Source organism: Cladophialophora psammophila (assembly GCF_000585535.1).
Source record: "Cladophialophora psammophila CBS 110553 chromosome Unknown aczJe-supercont1.11, whole genome shotgun sequence".
Classification (NCBI taxonomy): domain Eukaryota; kingdom Fungi; phylum Ascomycota; class Eurotiomycetes; order Chaetothyriales; family Herpotrichiellaceae; genus Cladophialophora; species Cladophialophora psammophila.
This window is the reverse complement of record NW_006912932.1, coordinates 39,622-58,861: the sequence shown is the minus strand read 5'-3', so window position 1 is coordinate 58,861 and position 19,240 is coordinate 39,622. Positions and strand designations below refer to the sequence as shown.

At 52.0% G+C, this 19,240-nt stretch overlaps 8 protein-coding genes across 8 annotated transcripts; 2 read left to right on the top strand and 6 right to left on the bottom strand.

Moving 5' to 3' along the window:
• Window positions 1-248: 248 nt before the first annotated feature.
• Window positions 249-1,401, bottom strand: A1O5_07233 (uncharacterized protein; the record flags this gene model as incomplete). Its single annotated transcript, XM_007747822.1, has 4 exons — window positions 249-787; window positions 862-939; window positions 1,101-1,251; window positions 1,330-1,401. The coding sequence occupies 4 exons, from the start codon at window positions 1,399-1,401 to the stop codon at window positions 249-251; spliced, it is 840 nt and encodes a 279-aa protein (XP_007746012.1).
• Window positions 1,402-2,602: 1,201 nt separating this feature from the next.
• A1O5_07232 (uncharacterized protein) lies at window positions 2,603-4,291 on the bottom strand (the record flags this gene model as incomplete). Its single annotated transcript, XM_007747821.1, has 4 exons — window positions 2,603-2,844; window positions 2,891-3,965; window positions 4,024-4,197; window positions 4,247-4,291. 4 exons carry the CDS (start codon window positions 4,289-4,291, stop codon window positions 2,603-2,605), a joined length of 1,536 nt encoding a protein of 511 aa, XP_007746011.1.
• A 553-nt stretch (window positions 4,292-4,844) lies between these two features.
• A1O5_07231 (uncharacterized protein) lies at window positions 4,845-5,489 on the top strand (the record flags this gene model as incomplete). The annotated part of the gene is made up of 1 exon (XM_007747820.1): window positions 4,845-5,489. The coding sequence occupies one exon, from the start codon at window positions 4,845-4,847 to the stop codon at window positions 5,487-5,489; it is 645 nt and encodes a 214-aa protein (XP_007746010.1).
• Window positions 5,490-5,696: 207 nt separating this feature from the next.
• Window positions 5,697-6,946, bottom strand: A1O5_07230 (uncharacterized protein; the record flags this gene model as incomplete). Its single annotated transcript, XM_007747819.1, has 2 exons — window positions 5,697-6,329; window positions 6,401-6,946. The coding sequence occupies 2 exons, from the start codon at window positions 6,944-6,946 to the stop codon at window positions 5,697-5,699; spliced, it is 1,179 nt and encodes a 392-aa protein (XP_007746009.1).
• Window positions 6,947-9,949: 3,003 nt separating this feature from the next.
• A1O5_07229 (uncharacterized protein) lies at window positions 9,950-10,195 on the bottom strand (the record flags this gene model as incomplete). Its single annotated transcript, XM_007747818.1, has 1 exon — window positions 9,950-10,195. The coding sequence occupies one exon, from the start codon at window positions 10,193-10,195 to the stop codon at window positions 9,950-9,952; it is 246 nt and encodes an 81-aa protein (XP_007746008.1).
• An 817-nt stretch (window positions 10,196-11,012) lies between these two features.
• A1O5_07228 (uncharacterized protein) lies at window positions 11,013-11,713 on the bottom strand (the record flags this gene model as incomplete). Its single annotated transcript, XM_007747817.1, has 2 exons — window positions 11,013-11,402; window positions 11,456-11,713. 2 exons carry the CDS (start codon window positions 11,711-11,713, stop codon window positions 11,013-11,015), a joined length of 648 nt encoding a protein of 215 aa, XP_007746007.1.
• Window positions 11,714-13,066: 1,353 nt separating this feature from the next.
• On the top strand, window positions 13,067-14,887 carry A1O5_07227 (uncharacterized protein; the record flags this gene model as incomplete). The annotated part of the gene is made up of 1 exon (XM_007747816.1): window positions 13,067-14,887. The coding sequence occupies one exon, from the start codon at window positions 13,067-13,069 to the stop codon at window positions 14,885-14,887; it is 1,821 nt and encodes a 606-aa protein (XP_007746006.1).
• Window positions 14,888-15,635: 748 nt separating this feature from the next.
• A1O5_07226 (uncharacterized protein) lies at window positions 15,636-19,175 on the bottom strand (the record flags this gene model as incomplete). The annotated part of the gene is made up of 1 exon (XM_007747815.1): window positions 15,636-19,175. One exon carries the CDS (start codon window positions 19,173-19,175, stop codon window positions 15,636-15,638), a length of 3,540 nt encoding a protein of 1,179 aa, XP_007746005.1.
• Between the last annotated feature and the right edge of the window lie 65 nt (window positions 19,176-19,240).

The window sequence follows — 19,240 nt, the reverse complement described above, 5'->3', positions numbered from 1 at the left end:
TTTTCCAGAAGCGACTACGACTGCGAGGAGGAGTTAAATCTCGACACATCGGCACAGTCTTCTTTCAACCCCCCCCCTTCCCAAAAAGCCCATTCTTCCGATAGACTAAGTAACAAACTAATCGGCAACCAGCGCTGAGATTTCCGCTGCTTTTTCGCCTTTTCAGAGTGCGTTGCAAGTCGTCTCTTCAAAGCTTCGACCGGGACTTCGATTTCGCTGACCAATCCGTTAGCAGTTCCTTGCTATTACTACAAAGCACCGCCCCTCGACTTACCAAGCAACAGCTTGTTCTTCTCGGCAAATCTCTGCTTCGGGGCGTCCTCGACGAATCTCTCTGCCAGGGCCTCTGCGGCATCATACACCGCAAGCATCCTCTCCCTCCTCAGCGGGAGGTTCTGAAGGCGCTTTGTCTCCATCATCGACTTGCCGTCATTGATGTTGAGCTGGTCCTCCAAGAAGTCGACGACCTTCTGGTGGAAGCCCTGGGTGGGCAAGATGCGGTTGACCATCCCCCACTGCTCGAGCTCCTGGGCGGTCAACTTGCGGCCGAACATGAGGAAATCATTGGCGCGGTGGGCACCTATGGAGTGGTAGAAGGCGGTCGCGGAGCCGAATTCGGGAACGAGGCCCAACGCGCTGAAGGGCACTTGGAGATATGCCGTGTCAGCGGCCAGGACGATGTCCGCGATGCCTTCGAACCACGCTGCCCCACCGCCGACAGCGGGGCCGTTGAGTGCCAGCACGAGGACTTTCTTGTGGTCAATCATAGAGCGGAGGAGCTCGATAGCTAGACGCAGATACTCCCTCTTAGTCGAATATCCACTGTAGGCTGCGGTTTGCTTGGGTCGAATTGAATCTTACCGGTGCTGATACTCGCCATAAAGTCGATCTTCTTCGCCGCAGGGTTCGCGTATTCGACGGTTTGTCTACCAGCGGCCGCTACAAGTTGCATATTGTTCAGCATCAAGTCTGATATTCGCAAAAAAGTGGCTTTAGTAGACAGAACAAATGACATCCCCTGACCTCTCCTGCAGCAGGGTCAGGTCTAAAAAAGGAAAGAAATGAATAAATACTGGAATGGGGCCCGAGGTGAAACGTACCTTTCACGTCGGCGCCCGACGAGAAGAACCTGCCCTCGCCGGTGAGGACGGTAAAGACGGTGTCGGGATGTTCATTGAGCTCGCGGAGCGCTGACACCGTGTCCCCGAGGAGGCTGCCGCCGAACGCATTGAGGGATTTGGGCCGGTTGAACTGTGCAGAGACGTGACGTTAGAGGTAGAAATAGAGAGGAAAAGAAGACTGGGTCCCATTCATCATGACCGGACGGACCTTGATGATGCCTATCTTGCCCTTGATCTCGAAGATGATATCCGTGTACTTGTACTTGCTTGCAGTCGCCATGCTTGCTTGCTTGGTTGGGATTTGCCCCAAGACGGCGTACGCGGATACTACGTATATGCTGACAGCAGCCCTGGTTTTAGAATCGAGAGGACAGAGAGATGGGAACGCGCGGTTACTGATAGGGGGAGAGGACTGGTGAGGAAGAACGAGAACAAGAGTAAGAAGAAGTTCGGAACAACGACCACATACACAAGACAATGACAACACAGGGCGTCTTGAACTCAAAGCGACACCGATGTCGAACCAACTCCCTACCTGACGATGAGTAGAGGAGGTAATTAGTTCCCATGGCAGAACTCGGTCATCGTCGGGTATATCCAACCCCACAGAAAGGCTGACTGAACGAAGCCTCGGCTCGCGGGATCCCCCCCAAAGCCGGAAGTTAGTGAGATTTGCTTGCGCTTACTGCTTGGAGGTAGTAGCAAGGCATGACAAGCTCCTCAGAAGCGGTCAGGGGGATTTGGCCAAAATCGGGCAACTCGAAGTACGAGAACGAGTCCTCCGTCCAGAGCAAACAGTGATCTGACCAGGCCTCCCACCTCGGTGCCACCCAGCTTCAATGAGGCTGACGAAGCGAAACTAGCACAGATTGATAGGACTTGCACAACATTCACAATCACTCTCTTCCTCTGGTCTTTTGGCTATTGATTTGTGAAGCTGCATCCTCTAGTGTCACGGCGGCATCCAGTTTGGTGAACGATAGAAATGGCATATTCAGAAAGCCCTGCGTGTCACTGTACCCTCTATCACTATTGCCTTCTGTGATTGTAACATCAGTCTGGGACTCCTTGGAGTTGTATTTGCTTTCGCTGCCATCGATAAGTCTCTCCAATTGAGCTCTGGCGAAGTAGAAGGAGAAATCTCGCATGATTCTTGACATGCAGCGGCAATAGTGGTAATAATCGTGCCAGTCTTCGGAACGCCATTTTCTACACGAAAAGAGCCTTAAGACCAGTCAGCAAAAACCGGCGGAGTAAGGTCCCGGTTAAACGTGAATATGCCGCATCTGCTTGTTGAAAAAGGACTTCTTCAGGTGAACAACCAGTGATAAGGGCCTATCATTGGATGGGCCGTCGAGTTTTCCGGATGAAAGATGTCTGGCCATTTTGGTGATGGGTCCTCATTCCTAAACACCAAAGTGGCCGTTTATCTGTACCATCTCCAAAATCACGAGATCGTCCAACTGCTGTGGCCCTACCGATCAATGCTCGTCTGTTTTCCACTGCTGCAGCAAGTAAAGTGCGCCACCGACCAGGTGCAAGCTGCCAGTCACCAAAACTTGCAAACCGCCGCTTTGAAAGCTGGCACTGTGTGCATATCCCAATGCTTCTTCAATGGAGGGTATGTACCTGGTCCTTGCAGCGGGATGAATCGCCCTCCATAGGTCGCAGTATTGTTTAGGAAGATCTGCCAGCGAGTTTTCCGGAGGTTTCAAAGTCTTATCTGATTCCTGTCAGCACGAAATCCTAAAGACCAACAAGTTGCCTACCGGGTCGAATCTTCCCATCACGTCGTTCCTGGTACGTTGTAAACACCATCTCAGAACACCGTATGTCACTCCGCTCGACCGCAGTCGCCAGGGCTCTTAACAACGACGGGCCATCTCGCTCTTCCGACATATGGGAGAAGATGATCATGCACGGGGAAGTTTGTTGGAAAACATCCCGCTCAGAAGAAGCCATCGTCATCCCAGCAAACCACTCAACCGCTTGCCCAATGCTCAACTCATTGTGAGCTCCATCGAGGAACCAAGTACATCTGGATGTTTTGATAACCTCAAATCGGCCCGGCCATGAGAAGTTCTCGATACCTCTCGCGATATCTTGATCGCTAAGCTTCGTTTCCTCACTAGGGCTCTTTTTGGAGAGGAAGGCGTTGACCAGCGCGATGGCCAAGGAACAATTCATTCGCTGCACCGGCGCACGCAACACGTTTGCATGGAGAGGGAGAGAAGGATTGACTGGAACGACTTCAAACTGGACGCCCTTTTCAACTGCCCGAGATCGTAACACGGTTTCGACCGCGGGAAGCTGTGGAGCAGAGAAAGCAGGGGATCCATTCTTGAAGATACCTGCCTTGTGCCAAGCCACGTCCTCAATGCTGGGCCCAAGCTGGGCCAGATGATCTAGGCCGATGGAGGTTATTCCGGTCACTACGGGTGCAGAGACAACATTTGTAGCGTCATACTCGCCACCATGATGGGTCTCGAAGATGGCTGCTTGGGCTCCTTCCCGAGAAAAGGTGTGAATGGCTAGCAAAGCAATGAATTGCAGATATCGAGGCTGCCTTTCATCGTCGCCAACGATTCTATCCTCTTGTGTGAACAACCGATCCCAGATTTCGAAAAAGTACTTGGTGAACAAATCCTCTGAGATAGGTTGCCCGTTAACTTGGATCCGTTCTCGAATGCATGTAAGATCAGGGGAAGTGTAGAGGCCAATTTTGGTTGGAAATCCTGTTCTTTTGCCCCATTCTTGTAAGAGGGATTGAGTGAAGGCACAAGTACTGCCTTTGCCCTTTGTCCCAGCCACGTGGACAATGTTCAAGGCTGCTACATCGTTGTCCTTCAGTAGTTGTCATTATGAGCATTACTAGCGTTGAACAGGAGCCTCGACGACATACCGTATAGCCTATCTTCTGAAGCCAGTTTCTCATGCCTGTAATGCTCGGTGTCCCGCGCAGAGACGAACGTGCTTCAGTGTAGGTTTTGTCGGTGGCATGAGGATTGGAAATGGCGTTGGCGACATGCTTGGGCCTTACTTTCCTTCTCCTGGTCTCGAGAAGTCTAAGCGCATTCTAAAGTTGGTGAGCTTAGTTTCTGAGATGGTCTGGGGGTAGTGGTTACCTCATATGTTCTTTTGAAGCATGTTGCCGAACCGTTTTTTGCCATGCTGAGAGCCCGGCGCTTTTGTATTCAATCACTAGATACTCAATGATCGCAGTCATTATAGCGCAAAATGCCAACAGGAGCTATCACATGTTTTTTTGGTCCACAGCATGAGCGAGAGCAAGGGTTAAAGTCCAATGGGGCTCGTGTTTCTATCGTGGGTCCATGGGAAGATATAAGCACCGGTATGGGTGATCCTAGCTTTGAACAGGTTTCAGTGGCTGGTGAAGAATACCCATGCGTCGCCATTCTATATCATAGAGCCGTCAAGTTTGAATTGCTCAAGATTGTTCCAGAAAATAGAGAGGTGCGGCGTTCTGCGTCGCCGTAGCGAGAAGCTACTGCAGATCATCCGCTCCCTTGCCACCAACGAGCCGACGAGCGAGGAAAGCACTCCGCAGTACCGGTAGACACTTCGTCGTCCGTACGTCACTCTGCAGGTGCGCCGCGAGCCGTTTCTTCTGATATAGGATTTTCTTTCTCGGTGCATCCGGGCACATTCAACTCGCGGCTTGATTATTCAAATTACGCGCATTGGCATCTCCCCCGCGCAAAAATGTCTGAACCTATACCGGAATCAATTCCTACCTCTGCTGATCCTCGTTCGCACCGCCCGCTCAAACGCGCTCGCGGTGCCTACTCTTCCAACCCCAACGTCCGCGCGGCCTCGCAGCAGGCCCATGAACTCGAATATCTCTTTCTAGACCCTTCACGGCCCGTTCACTTGCCCCCTCCATCGAGCGCCACAAAAAAATCACTTCCCGCGCCGGCGGAAATCGTTGCGAACGTCCAAGGATCCAGCGCGGGTGCGGGCTCGGGCGAATTTCACGTGTACAAGGCGAGTAGACGGAGAGAATATGAGAGATTGCGCGCCATGGATGAAGAGGCCAAGACAGAGGAGGAGAACGAGAAGTGGGAGCGAGAGGAAAGGGAGAAGAGGGAGAGGGATGAGGAGAAGACCAGAAAGAATCGAGAGCGCAGGAGCCGGAGGAAGGGAAAAAAGGACAAGGAGAAAAAGATGGATGACGCCGTGAATGGAACAAAGAAGCCTATTGACGATGGAGAGGCGCAAGGTGCTAAGCGGAAAGTGGATGGATTACAAATACCACCAAAAGGGAGTCAAGAAGAGGAGCAAGGCGCAGACTTTGGCGTGGCGGAAGTGGTGAAGGAGACTGGGATCACGATTCATGATGATGATTAGGGAACCACCATCATGCGTCTGATAGCCAGAATGAGACTGGACGAGACGGACAAGGAACGCACAGGCACTATTCTCGCGAAGCGTATTAAAGCGCGGACAAATCAACCGAGTTGGAGATAAGAGCCGACAATCTTCGAAATACTGGCATATTGTACAACAGACTCGTTCATTCCGAGTTCCGTCAAGCCCGACGGCACGGATGCCTTCTCAGGCCTTCTTCTCCCTTGTGACAATCGCCCGGTCGATTCCACTCCACCACCGCACGACTCTTTGGACAGCCCCCGGCATCACCCCCAGAAAGGGCACACATTTGGCATAAAATGGCATGCGAATCACGCCGCCGTCACCTCTTTCCACACACCGCACGATTTCCTTCGCCACGTCCTTGGCCTCTAACACTGGCCCAAAGAAATGGGTGTAAAACGGCACACGCGTGATATCCGCAAACAGTTGAGTGGATAGCTGACCTGGTTCGACGAGGATCGTTTTCACCTTGTGGAAGACAGACGGGTCAGGATGGGTGCTGAGTTCGTGGCACAGTGTGCTGTGCAGGGCTGAAACGGCGGATTTTGACGCGTTGTAGTCGGCCAGTTTAGCCGGGGCGAGATGTGAGAGGATGGAGGAGATTGTTACTATGTGGGCGCCCTGGGGCGAGGAGAGAAGATGAGGGAGGAGGACGGAAAGCATGGTGAAGTGGCCGAGGGCATTCGTTGTGATGGTTTTGGTGACTTGCTGAGGGGATAGGGTTGATGCTAACAATTCCTTGGATGATGGGGAGAGCAGAGGGAGTCCATTGATGGGCATTGCTGCATTGTTGATGAGGATAGTTGGAGGGCCGAGCTGATTGATATCCATCGTGAGCCCAGGAACAAACAATAAATGGAAATAGATTGAAGAACGGTGCAACCTACCCCGTCAACTACCCTCTCCACCGCCTCCTTCACATCTTCCGCCTTACTCACATCGACCACCTCCCAAACAAGATCCCACCGCTCCATCTCCTCGCGCGCCTCCTCATCAGGCTCGAGGACATCCAGCACGGCGACCTTGGCGCCCTTCCTCAAGACCATCTCGGCCAGCACTCTGCCCAGGCCGCACGCGCCGCCGGTGATGACCACGACCTCGCCTTCCCAGTCGACCTTCCTGTGCCTGCCGTGCGTGATGCGGCGGTCGAACCAGAGGGACAGTTCGACCACGGCCAGGAAGGCCGTGTAGTACAGCGTGTAGTAGGCGAGGGGTTCCTTGTGCTTGTGCACGGCGGCCAGGCACAGGTAGAAGACCAGCGTGATCCACGGGTGGAAGATCGAGTTGGCCAAGATCAACAGGATCAGGTCCAGCGTGATGTGGCGGGACCACGATAGGTTGGGCTGGTGATGCTGCTGCTGCTGCTGGACCACATCTTGATTGTGAGCGGGATTGGGGGCTTTTGGTGATGGTCCTGGCGGCTTTAGCACCATGATTCTGCTACCCCTGTGTCTTTTCTATTTTTGTTCTTTTTCTTTTCCCCAAGGGGACTGATATAGGGACCTAGCTTCCCGAAATACCACAAGTCTATTGTTCTTCAAAGACTCGTAGTTGGCGTTTTGGCGACTCTGGGAGATTGTCCTCGTATGGGCTTCGCTCTTGCATAAAATGACCAATCGCACTTGCGAAGGATTGGCACCGGAATACCTCGTAGTCTGGAGCCGGCCAGATAGCAGAGAAAAGAAAGTCCAGACGCAGCAATCTAGAATATAGAAGGGGGGGGGGAAGTCCTATCGAGGAGAGCTTAAAGAAGAAACGTCGTCTCTACGACTCTACCGAGTACTGGGTACATAGGGGAAGGTTCCTCCTCCTCCTGGTTTCGACAAGCGAGCGCTTCTGCTGCCAACGATGAAACGATGAAACAGTGAAACGTGATCGCGCCTCACCCTGGATGTGACTGACCCAGTAGACCAAGACATGTAAAGACCGTCACGCTAGTCCTCCAGCCAAGTCCACCCAACATCGAAGGCCTTGCGAAGGCCTCTGGACTAGTGACGGCTAGCGTCGATACCCTCGTGTAATTACCAAACAAGTGCTCAGTACTTGGTACAGGGAATGTCAGGCAGGTCCCCATGTCCTCCATTGAGTCACATGGATTGGGACACAGCTCGACAGGTGATGCCGCCCTGTCCTCACCCCAACCTTGACTTCGCCTTTCAGCCAATTTTATCTACAAGTACAGGCATAGGGGATGTCCAAGCCCTTGTTGGAACTTTCTACACGTCACTTCTTGGGATCAGACTCGAATCCTTGGCAATGCGCTTCAGATGGGGACCTACTGGGTACAATGCTTGCAGCCATTTTTTAATTCGGATCGAGGTTGAGCATATCCCAGTTTCAGATCTCTCCTAGTTGACCAAGCTCGACGCTTAGAAGATCCGAGAGACTGTCCATTCTGGAGGATGATAGTCCGTCCATGCTCTGCCAGGTTTGCGATGAGTAACCAACTGAGCCCGTTTCCACACTCTTGAGATCCTGGAAATCATCTGTCAAGATTCCGTGGCCTGCGAATGAAATTTCCATGTTCGATCTGAACTTCGGAGTGGTTACTGACGGAATCATTTGCTGTGGTGTAGGATTCTAAATCCACAAGTGGCCATTGGCCAGCGGACGAAGGTTAAACAGCCACAAGCTTATAAAGGATGCCGTGTGATAAAGCACCGGCACTTGATGCATAACTGAGCTGTTTCAGCCTTCCAAGAGCAAACTTGATTGCTTCGAGGATTTTGTCTCGTTGCGGAAGTCGGCAGGTGTTTCCGTCATGCATCACAACCGAGCATAGAATAGTAGCAGTATCAAAGAAGCACCATGTTAGGAGGAAAGGAATTCATCCAAGCCTCAATCTCTTTCTGCTCCTCCAAGATTGGTCCTGGATCACTATTGACCTTTCTGAACTTCGCAGACAACTCCCGGGCAATTTGACGGTAGAGTTTCACGTGCGTGAATGGCGAAACCAAGCCTCGTTGAGAATCTGATTCTTCGAGTCGACAATTGGGCAATTCAAAGGAGCAGCTGCCGTGGTCAATAAGCCGGGGCCGCGAAAGCCATGTTGATATTTGCCTTGATGATGGTGAGCTAGTGCTTGCCTAAACTGTGTCAATTCACCAATCCCATATGTAAAGAACGCACCAGACCCCGCCTCCTCATTTCAAGGTCGAAATCGGTCAATCCTCTGGAGATGGAATCATTATGCATACCTAATTCCTGTGCCTCGCGGATCGCGGAGCTTAAGGCGTGCCACGACTCAACAAAGCGAGCTTCAAACTTGAACCAACATGCAGTAACAAAAAGCTGTTGGACCGGTATCAAGCCGCCAACACCCGGACCTAATGTATGACTCAGCCTTTCGGCAGTATGGTGGCAGCGCTCACTGAGAGATTGGTCACTTTCGGAAAGCTCCCTTTCGATTCGCATCCTTTTCGATTCGTCCAGATACTGTGCGGAGTGTGAACAGACTCGCAAGAGGAGACAGGTGAACTCCAGGGAAGGGTTCTGGTTGCCCGCCCTGTCTGTCCACCATCGGAAATATTCTTCAAGAAATTGTGGTGGGTATATGGCGTAGTAGTAATAGTTGACGCTATGCAAAAAGTTCTCCACGAGCATATCTGATCATTAGCACGTGTGGCTCAAAATAGGAAGAACATGGGCTTGCCCCTGTCAAGGACCGTGGAGGAATGATCGAAAGCACGTGTGCAATTTCTTCGAGTTGAGCGTTGCTCACGGAAGTTGGATGTTTGCTAGGAGTCTGAACGGGATCAGCAATACCCAGTAATTCCAAATATGCTATCAGGTGTTCACCTGTTGTGAGAGGGTCTCAAGACTGGAGTAATATTGGTGATCAGGCATATCCCCCCAAGCTTTCAAGCCGGCGTCAGCATTCATAACTGAGGCGCCCATGAGTGTTGACGAGGTCGGTGGCGTGTTAATTTTGCAACTTGGTGAACTTCGACTACCCATCAGCTGAACCGGAGTATTGACGTCCATTGCACGCGGGACATTTTACCTGATGCTAGTCTTTCGCCCGAATGCGCACAGATGAGGCGCATTCCTTGAACGACAATGATTGCAGGGCCATTCACGACTGCACTACTAGCAAGATTAGAGACGACCAGCATGACTGGTCCATAGCAAGCTAACTCCAAGTCACCTTTTGTTCCGTGCATGATTTCAGCACCCGCCTGGCCTGCGTGGATCCTCTGGACGTATTCATCAATGGCCTTGATTGCATCTACTTAGGATCTGTGGCAGGGTTGATACCTACGCGGTACTCATGCCACGGCTGCATGTTGTGAGGTTTACAGTTCCTCCGCGCTAGGCTAATACTGGCTAGACTACAAAGGCGGTCTTCACATCATCCATGTCATTGGAATTTTTGATCGCAAATGAGCAATCTTGGAGAAAACACCTGGCTCAATGATATGGGCGATTTCACACAGCTAAGCGGTGCCTTTGAAACTCAAAGCCTGTGAGAAGAAGCTGACCAAATTCGGCCCACTGTCCTCCATCTCATCGTACAGTTCCGCATGCGTCTTACTCGAAATCACAAACAACTCTTTCGGCTCTTTCGCCAAAGCTATGGCCTCTTGGCTGAATCTCAACGTATCTGCCTTGCTTCCGGCAATCGTAAGCAACGGCCTTGGAGTGATCATGGCTATGAAATTGTACGAGTCGTAATTCGCCATCAGTTCCACATTTCTTGTCGCCCATGCACTTGCACACCTTGGATACTTGCCACGCTCGCTTTTATAATACCTTGCGGCGTCCCTTCCATATAAAACCTTGCGAATCCGGGACGTCTTCGGGATTTTCAGGCAGAATAGACATGATCTGCCCTTTCGCACCTTGCATCTCTTCGGTACGCAACTTTCCTGCCATATCGAGGCCCGTTTGGAGAGCACTTGGATGACCCCTGCGGAGGTGTGTATTTCACCGACGCTAAGGCCTTATCCCGAAGAATTGCGGAATTTGAGCACCCCCGTTCGAGGACCGACTCTAGTATCACACCTCGCGAGGTTGGGCTCATGGCGCCGCGAAATGTCTCGGATCGGCTTGATCTGTTTGATCCGACGCAACAACGTCATCTGACTCAACTTTTCATCTCCTTGTTGCACCTTTTGATTCCTGAAAACAAGGGGCTACACAGGGTCTTGACGCATTTCATCACAGCTCCCCGATGTACATTCATACTTGCCGAAGGGGGCGGGATCCGTACAAGGAGGTCTCTACCTCGCCACCTAGGTAGGAGACATTATAGGACGGGTCCTTCGCCAAGGCTGCTTCTACATATTCAGCCAGTGGAGCAAACAAGGTGAGTGAGCCATGAAGAGGACATCAGTGACTGGTATCCTATCCATCCAATTTGATTACGACAAGGCAGTGTCTAAATACATACATGTCGCCCATCGGAGTAAATGACCAAATGCAAATACGCCACATCACATACATCTTTTCTCCTGCCCCTTCTCTCCTGATCCTTTCCTGCCATCTTGTCCTCCATCCCTACTTCAACTTCCAAGTCGCATATCCCTCAACAAGTCCCACCACACCCGCTACTGCTCCGAAGACACCAAAGCCTGTATCAAGACTCTGTCTTATCAACCCAGCAGAAACGCCGGCAGCAACGGACATGAGAAATGCCAAGGTCAAAAACACCAGCAGTGCGAGGTTGTTCAATTCCAGCTTGATCAAGATTGCGTCACGAGAGACAGTGTTGTTGGGAGCTTCCGGGAGGACTGCGAAGTGGCCATAGGATGTTATAAATGAGGGCGTGAGCGGAAGAGTGGTCCTTGTTTGTCGCTGGCGCAAGGCCGAGGTCAAAACGTGAGAGTAGTTGAATGCATCAACGTCAACGAGACAGGGCAGGGTGGTGGTGAGGTTCTCGATGGGGACCTAAAAGATACATCAGGGCTTTGGACAAGATTGAGGAGGGAAAGAGGCCATACCGCAGCCAGCGCAGCCGCATAAACCATGGGAAACATGAACGGCACAAAATGGGCAAGCCAAGACTCGGAGTGCTTATATTCTTCAAGAAGTTTCGCCATGATATCGGGGCCACGGTCCGTGGACAGAAGGGACACCTCGTGAAGGTAGTAGGCCCCGAGGTGACACACGATGAGCCGCCAGGTGATTCTCGAGACTGGGTTGACGTTCGCGGCAGGGCCGACATCGTGACCTGGTCGAATTGCGTGGTTTGGGGACATGTTCGTCTTGAGCTTGTGCTCGTGCTCTGGCACTGTTCTGACTCTGGATTGCGATTGTGATTGATTGATGGAACCAGCGAAATACTTACCGGCAGCATGGTTAGGAAGGCGTTTTTATCCATCTTACCTCTTGGACGAGCATTTGCACACTCGTCGTCGACTTGTACAGCGACATTGCACCTCGTCGAGAGGGCGTCAACGAGTGCGACAGGTTCAATGGCACAGCGCGTCTACATGAAGCTGTATACGAGCGCCGGCCAGCATTGGCGAGCGACAAGCAGCAGCGTCCATCGTCGCAGGGAGGAAGCGGCAGCGGGCGACAAAGAGAGGTCGAGTTGCGCAACGCCCCTTCAATGCATTCGTGGTTATCGATGCGCAGTTGCGCACAAGGCGTCTGATTCGAGAATGATGAAAGAATGCGATGCGGTGCGGCGACGGTGATGATGGTGGCGACGGGATGCGGGATGCGGGATGGGGGATGGGGGATGGCGATGGTGTTTTGATGATGACCGAGTGTCGATTGGCACTGGAAAGTCGACGAGGTTCCGACCCCGCAGTCGCAGTCGCAGGGGCAGGCGCAGGGGCAGGCGCAGCCACTGCCAGGGCCCGCGTGACACCGCAGAGCCGCACCAGGACTTGGCGGGGCGTCTCAGTGTACTGGGTATTAACACATGATATCATAGCCACTCCCTACCAAGTACCAAGTACCAAGTACATGCCACCTTGATCCCACTGTCGCTCATCTCATGCCCTGCGCAGTTGCGCAGCCATCACAACTGCGGCCTGCGCACCAATGCGCTGCCCTCCTTCCCCCCGAGACTTACATCTCGCGCGCCGGCACCATGTTTGCACTTCGACTTCTCTTCCTTCTCTACGAGGGAAGCCTTTGGAGCATCGAGTTACTTGTTTTGCCTGATGTGTTGAATTCGAATTGAAAAAGTCAGTGGCACGCTTGAACCCCCTTCGCTGTTAGATCCGAGGTGGCCTTCGTTGGGAACGAGCATTCCCGTTGACCTTTGGAAATAGAGGTGCTCTGTCCTTTACATACGACGTTAGCTGCGTTCGATATACCGGCCATCTTGTCGTTGTTCAATTCGGCCTGGCCTCCATCGTCCTTCTGTCTAGGAACCTTGCCTCCCCTACGAGCTGTCAGAGTCCCGGCCCAATTCGACCCCCTTGGAGGCATTGCCCGAGGAGTATCCCTGCTTTCAAATGGATGGCACGGCAATTTATCCGCAGGGAGACGATTTGCATGGGAATGGCTCGTGGCATACTTCATTGGAGCTAGATGGAGGAGAATATCTGGACCTGGGCCATGTATGTCCAATGGCTCAATCCACAGAGCCCTCTATCATGCCTATCTCCCGCGCTAGCTTTCAAGAATTGTCAGCTTATGCGAATATTCTGAACCGACTCCCAAGCCACCACAGCCTAAGCCAGAAGTCAGACGACAGTGACGCTCAGATTTCAAGCTTGAGCGAGGCACCATCGCTCGCCTTCTCTGACTCCTCGAGTGCAGACTCGTTTGCCGACGAATACTTCCATGTTGTAAGACCCAAGATGTTCGTACCCGGCTTGTCAGAAGCAGAGGCAGAGACGTACGACGAGCAATCAACCGATCGAGAGCAGGAGATCCTCCATGTCGGTGCGCAAACGGTTTCGAATCAATCCCTCTTGCAGGCTCTCTGCGACGCGAACCCCACCGCAAAGCACCTTTTCCCTGCTACGACTCGGGTTGACCACGACAGATGTTCAGTTGCCCTAACAGGCGTGCACTCTGGCCGCCGAGTGCAGGAGCCGACGACCAGCCTGACCGGGCCGACAACAATCAAATACCCACAACCTCATACACTCAAGCCGCCCCATATTCAGGTTACTGACACTTCACCACCGTGGAATGGGGTATCCGTTGTGGCAGGCGGGCACCCAGCTCCCTTGCTCATTTCCAATGCGGAATGTCGCGGTTCTCAGCAGGCCTGCGCCCGCCTGAATGTACCGAACTTATCCGACAATCTCAAACAGGGAGCGAAGTGCCTCAGCACTTCCTCAATCAAGACCTGCTGGCCAGTTCGTCCACGTGACGATGATCAAGTCACCTGTGACGGAGATGACGATGCCATCTTAGATTCAGAGATGAGCATGGTGGATGAACTGGAGGCATTCTTTGGTCCCGAAAATGCCCGTTCAGTTGTTGGCGCGATCGCAAGCTCCCCACCAGAAGTTGCTTTCGAAGGAAGATTTTCCCATCTGGAAGGCCTCAGGCAACACACAGCTGGATCTGGCAATGCACCTTCCTCGTCTTCACCACAGTCGACCCAGCCATCATCCTCGCCTGCTACGACACGCTCAAGTAGAAGTGGCGGAAGCAAACGCACAGCCCCCACGAGTGATGAGGCGGATGAAGATGGTAATAATGACGAGGATGAGCGGCCTAAAGAACCTAAGAAGCCAAGGACGCGTGGCAAACAAATCAGATGGGACTGCCCTCTATGCAGAAGGCCTATTGGCGATATGGGCACCAATCCCGGTTGCGCAAAAGACGGTCTTGAATTCCGACATCTTTGGGAACATTTTCGGAAGCACCACTACGGGTGTGAAACCTATGGGCTGAAGCTCAGTGGTAGACGCGCTGATGCGGTGCACCTCAACCAGCGACAAAAGGAACCGTCAGCTTGCACGCCTGGCCTCTACGCCGGCTCGAGGTTCGAGATTGGGATTGATCTATATGAAGAGATGGACACAATATACAATAATCCCAGTCTAAGGCCACCTCAAAAGTGGGCTGAGTGGTGGAAGCTGTTCTTTCCGGGATACACCGATGTTCCTGATGGTATCCACCAGGGGACAATCAGTTTCCCTTCGGCAGAGATTCCTGCATTGCAAGTTGCATTCAGCACTCGTTGGGACGATGAAGCACTCAAGGGGAATGTGCCGTTCCTCGACGCCCGACAAAAGCAGAAAGCGCAGAAAATCCTGGATGAATCCATCCGGACCTTCAACTATACTCATCAACCTCGCTTCAGGACATCAGGCCAATTGCCTGATTCGTTTTCCTCGATGCAGGCTCTTGTCGGTGTGGAAGAAAATCCATTCCTCGGTGGGTTCGACATGGGAATCTCGCCGCTACAGACTCAGAATCAACCCTATCAAACCTACGGAAATCCTGGCTTCTAATAATGTTGCTGTCAAGAACAACGCAGGACAATCGGCCTAAAAAAGGGTAAAGTGATTCACCACTACATCAAAGGCGCCGTTCATTTACAATAAATTTGTTGTCAGCCTTTGGAAATAGCGGTGCTCTGTCATTTACGTTTGATATAGCGGCCGCTTCGACGCTGCTGAGCACCTCTAAGATATATACATATATATATCTGTATCGCGAGTTAGACGATACCAGTTGTTTTGAATCCCGCTCATCAGGCAAGTGGAAAGATGAGCTGTCTTCCTCTGCGACGAGATTTTTGTGGGCCATTTAATGATGTATGATTCCCTCCTAGGTACCTAGGAATAGTTTAAGATTCCGTTACTGGCACTGGCGTTTTACAACCGCGTTCTCTGACGGGGGTACTTTGTTTGAATATCTACTCTGATGCATCTGGCGACATCAACCTGTGCGATTGTCTTCGTAATATGTGCAACGTCTCGACCGGACTCTTTGGACGTTCTGAAAGATCACGCCATAGTTCGCCGCTCTGAGGCTAATGATATCTCGCTCTATACTGGGTAGTTTATCGCCTATCACCTATCGTCTCTAAATCTTTGGCCTATCCCCGATAATAACGATAATCCAACCACGCTCTGCTATCCAGCTGGCGGTGGTTATCCCAATCGCCGTCTAATAATACCAGAAATAATAATGATGGACTTCTTGAACCTTGATGAGCATGACGTCTTTCTCCCCAGAATGTCCTGTACTAAGACATCAATCCAAGCCCCTCGGCAGCTCCTCAAGTAAACCCTCTTCGTCTCCTCTACCAGCTTTCTCGTACGGTGGATGACCGCCACTCGCACCAGCAAGCTGCGGTCCGCTACTCGTCTTCCATCCCATCATCCCTCCGCCGCCCCATTCGTATTCCTCTTCTTCAATTCGAAATTGCGCCCCTCCCCGTGCACATCCATTGCCGCCTTTTGCGATGGTGGCTAGATCCGCTAACTGCTGTGGGTCGAAACGAAAGCCGAGATATCGGGGGATGGGCATAACGTTAGGGTCTTCATCTCTAGGTCGTCTGCTGCTGTCGACGTCAGGATAGAGGGTCGCCGGGACTTGAAGGGATGAATTGTCCGTGCCTTGGCTCTCATCCGTCGCCAATGCTGGAAGGGACAACTCGTTGCCGGCATGATATGACTGGTTGGCCCCTTCTTTAGGGTGGCCTTTCGCTTCCATGTCGTGACGAGAATCCCCACCAAAGCTCACTTCTTCAGCGAGTCCTGGGCGGCGTGGGAGAGGGTTCTGGATCTGTTCATCGACCAGTTCCGGTGCTTCGCTCGCAATAGCTGGCTTGGAATAAAATTGGACATCTGTGTCGCCCTTATTCTTCGACGGAGTCGTCAGCTTCGAAAAGAAGGCGAGCCGCTTGGTGCGTAGAAAATCCAATTTTGGACTCCGAGAACCACCAGGTGGTGTTGTCGGCGCACTCTCGGAGATGGTAGCGTGAGAAGGGTGACTGTCGGAGGAAGGCGGCTTGTCTGGCAACGGATCAATCTGAGCAGAACTTGAACAGACGAAAGAACAACTGCCACCCTGTGCAGTGTTTTCTGCTGATACTGAATAATGGTGGCTTGACTTCTGACTCTTTGTCTGATTCTGAGATGCTGCTGGCTGGCCCCCCCCGGATGATGGAGCCCGTTCGTTGACTTCAGTTGTAGGCGAGACTGTTGCAAAGCGTCGAGAAAAGGTATTCCGCTGCTTGGTCGGGAAAATAGTGTGCTTGTAGTACTGTTCCAATAGCTGATTCTTTCTCGCCATTTCTGCCCATGTCATTTCCGGGTTGTAAGGAAACGCAAGATCAATTTCGGCGTATTTAGAGTGCCGATGGTGTTCCCACCTTCCGGCACGTATGGCTCGGTCTCGGTATCGAAGCCAGCGGCCACCAAAAGTACTTGTGTCCCACGGGATGTTTGGCCCTACTAACCTCGCTGAAGCCTCTGTTATGGAGGCGATCTTGCTCTCCTCGGGGTTGTTTGCATCACATGATTCAGCCACTTCGGCCACCACATCTGCCACGGGCGTGTCTTTTGTCTGAGCATCTCTCTCAGCTCCAGATACAGCGACCCTATCTTCGGCAGAGCGAGCCTGGAAGGGTGCCGCTTCGCTCCTATTCCCTCTACCACGATTGCTTGACGGCCAGGGTGCTCTCGGATTCTGCATTAAGTGTTCAAAGTTGTTGCGGTATGGTTTGCCGATGTATGGATTGGGTCGTCTAGCGTCATAAGGACACTCTTCGTTCAGTTTGCTTAGATTGGGATTTGCAAACTCCTTTAACGTGCCCTTCTTTACCTTCCGGTCTCTCCAGGCGAGCCAGCGTCCATCTCGGGTGTCAATATCCCAAGCGATAGGGTTCCCTTCAAGATCATAGCCATTGGCGAAGAGCACTTCTGACCGTGAAGTGAGTCCCTCGTTCCATTCCTTTGGCTCGGCTTTAGTTTGTGGAGCAGCGTTATGAGTACTGTCGTGCTCTTTTGCATTATCTCGTGCATCATTGATTGAATTCTCGTCTTCTTCGCCATCATCACTGTCGACTGATACCTTTCTGTATCGCCATCTCTTTGGCTTCACTCGTCTGTTCCTGTCCTGGGGGTACGTTGTCGAGGTCAGCTTCGACTTTGACGGGTAGACTTTGCTCTCTTGAGGCAGGTGGGTCTCGGATTTCCCCAGATCAGAATCTCCCAACGTACCATCTGTATATGGATCAGGGGTTTCCTCATCCCCTTTCCGAAGCAATGCTTTTTCCTTAGCCTCCAATTCTTGCCTCAGTTGCATTTGTCTTTCTTTGCGGCCTTCCAGATCTTTTTTCAGCGTATCAACACGCTCCGTGACGGGAGTGAGAAATTCCCCAGCGGGAATCTCCTGATCGGTGCCGATTGTATTGATGATTGACCACGCTCGGCGAAACTCGTCCCGTATGGCGATTATGCCATGATGTCCCACAGTGCGTGCGACATTATGCTCGATTTCGAAAGGATCCTCGATTGCAAGCAGATAGCGAAGACGGACTGATGTCTTCCCTGTCTGTTGCCATTTCGCCTCAGTCCATCCTTTGGCTTGTTTGGATATAAGACCACCCTTTGTTCTGATCGAGATAACATCCCGGGTCCAATGAAAGCCTTGATAGGTTGCGTAGTACTGGAAGAAGCCTCTAAGCAGTTGACCTGCAGATTCTTTATTTCGGTTTGCAGCCACGTCTTCTTGAGCTTCTTTCAAACCTTTGGAATCCTGGACGAATCGGACATCGAATCCCTCGAACAACTCAATTGGTCTATCCGGATACCATGAGTCGTCAATCTTGGCGAGATACTGTAAATTGGGAATGACGGGGGGATTCACGACATTCATCAGGTAGTGAAGTACCATCATAATCCAGCCATAACTAGATAGAGTGCCGCGATAGGGTGTGTTAATGTCTCTTGCCTTGGCCCAGATCTTTACAAAGATGCCGACTTCTCTGACCCGCGAGTCGAAACTTTGGTAGGTTCGCAGCAGGGCCGAGTTGTGAAGAGCCACAAAATTGGCGAAATTAATGTCACACTGAATGCCGCAATCCTCGGTAAACTCCAGACCTGCGTTACCATGACGGCCTTGCTTCGCAGGTGCAGTCGCTGCAAGACTGAGGTCGGTCAAAGCTTGTTGAACCGAATCGGCTTCTGCAGGGGCGTCGTCTGACGTTGGAAGATCGGTTTCGATAATACCTGATTCATCGCGAGACATGTCCCACGCGGCGCGATTTTGTCGCAGATTGCGGAGCAGCTCTGGGGTTGGACTCTGACAGACGCGCAAGATTGGGACGCGCGTCTGCGTGAGAAGTCTGGCTCCATACCCATGGTCAAGGAAGGCTTTCTCCAAGATTCGACGAATGTCAGCTTTGAAGCCCTGCCCTTCCTGCCGGTCGTCCGATGTGATCTCAGATTGACTTGTAGGCATCGCATTGACTTCTGGTTTGGGCCCTTCATATTCAGGCAATGACAAGAGCAGATCCAAGTCTGATCCTGCCAGTGCGAAGCCGTTGGCAAGACTGCCGTAGCATTTCAATTTAACCTTGTCTGGCTCCAAGTCAGGGTATCTGGCACCTAATGCTTGTCTCGCAACTCTCTCCAAAGTTTGCCGGAAATTCTCCTTGATGTCCTTCTCCTCTTGCCTAAACCTGTGTACGTCATACGCCCTTCTGCCAACGCCGTTGAGATAATCTGATTGCATCATGACCATATGTCTGATGGATCGATGTTGTTGCTCAGTAGTCAAGTGCATGCTGTCATTAGGACTGTAAAGTTGCCCATGGTGATGCCCCACTTGTCGCCCATCTGCGTGGAACG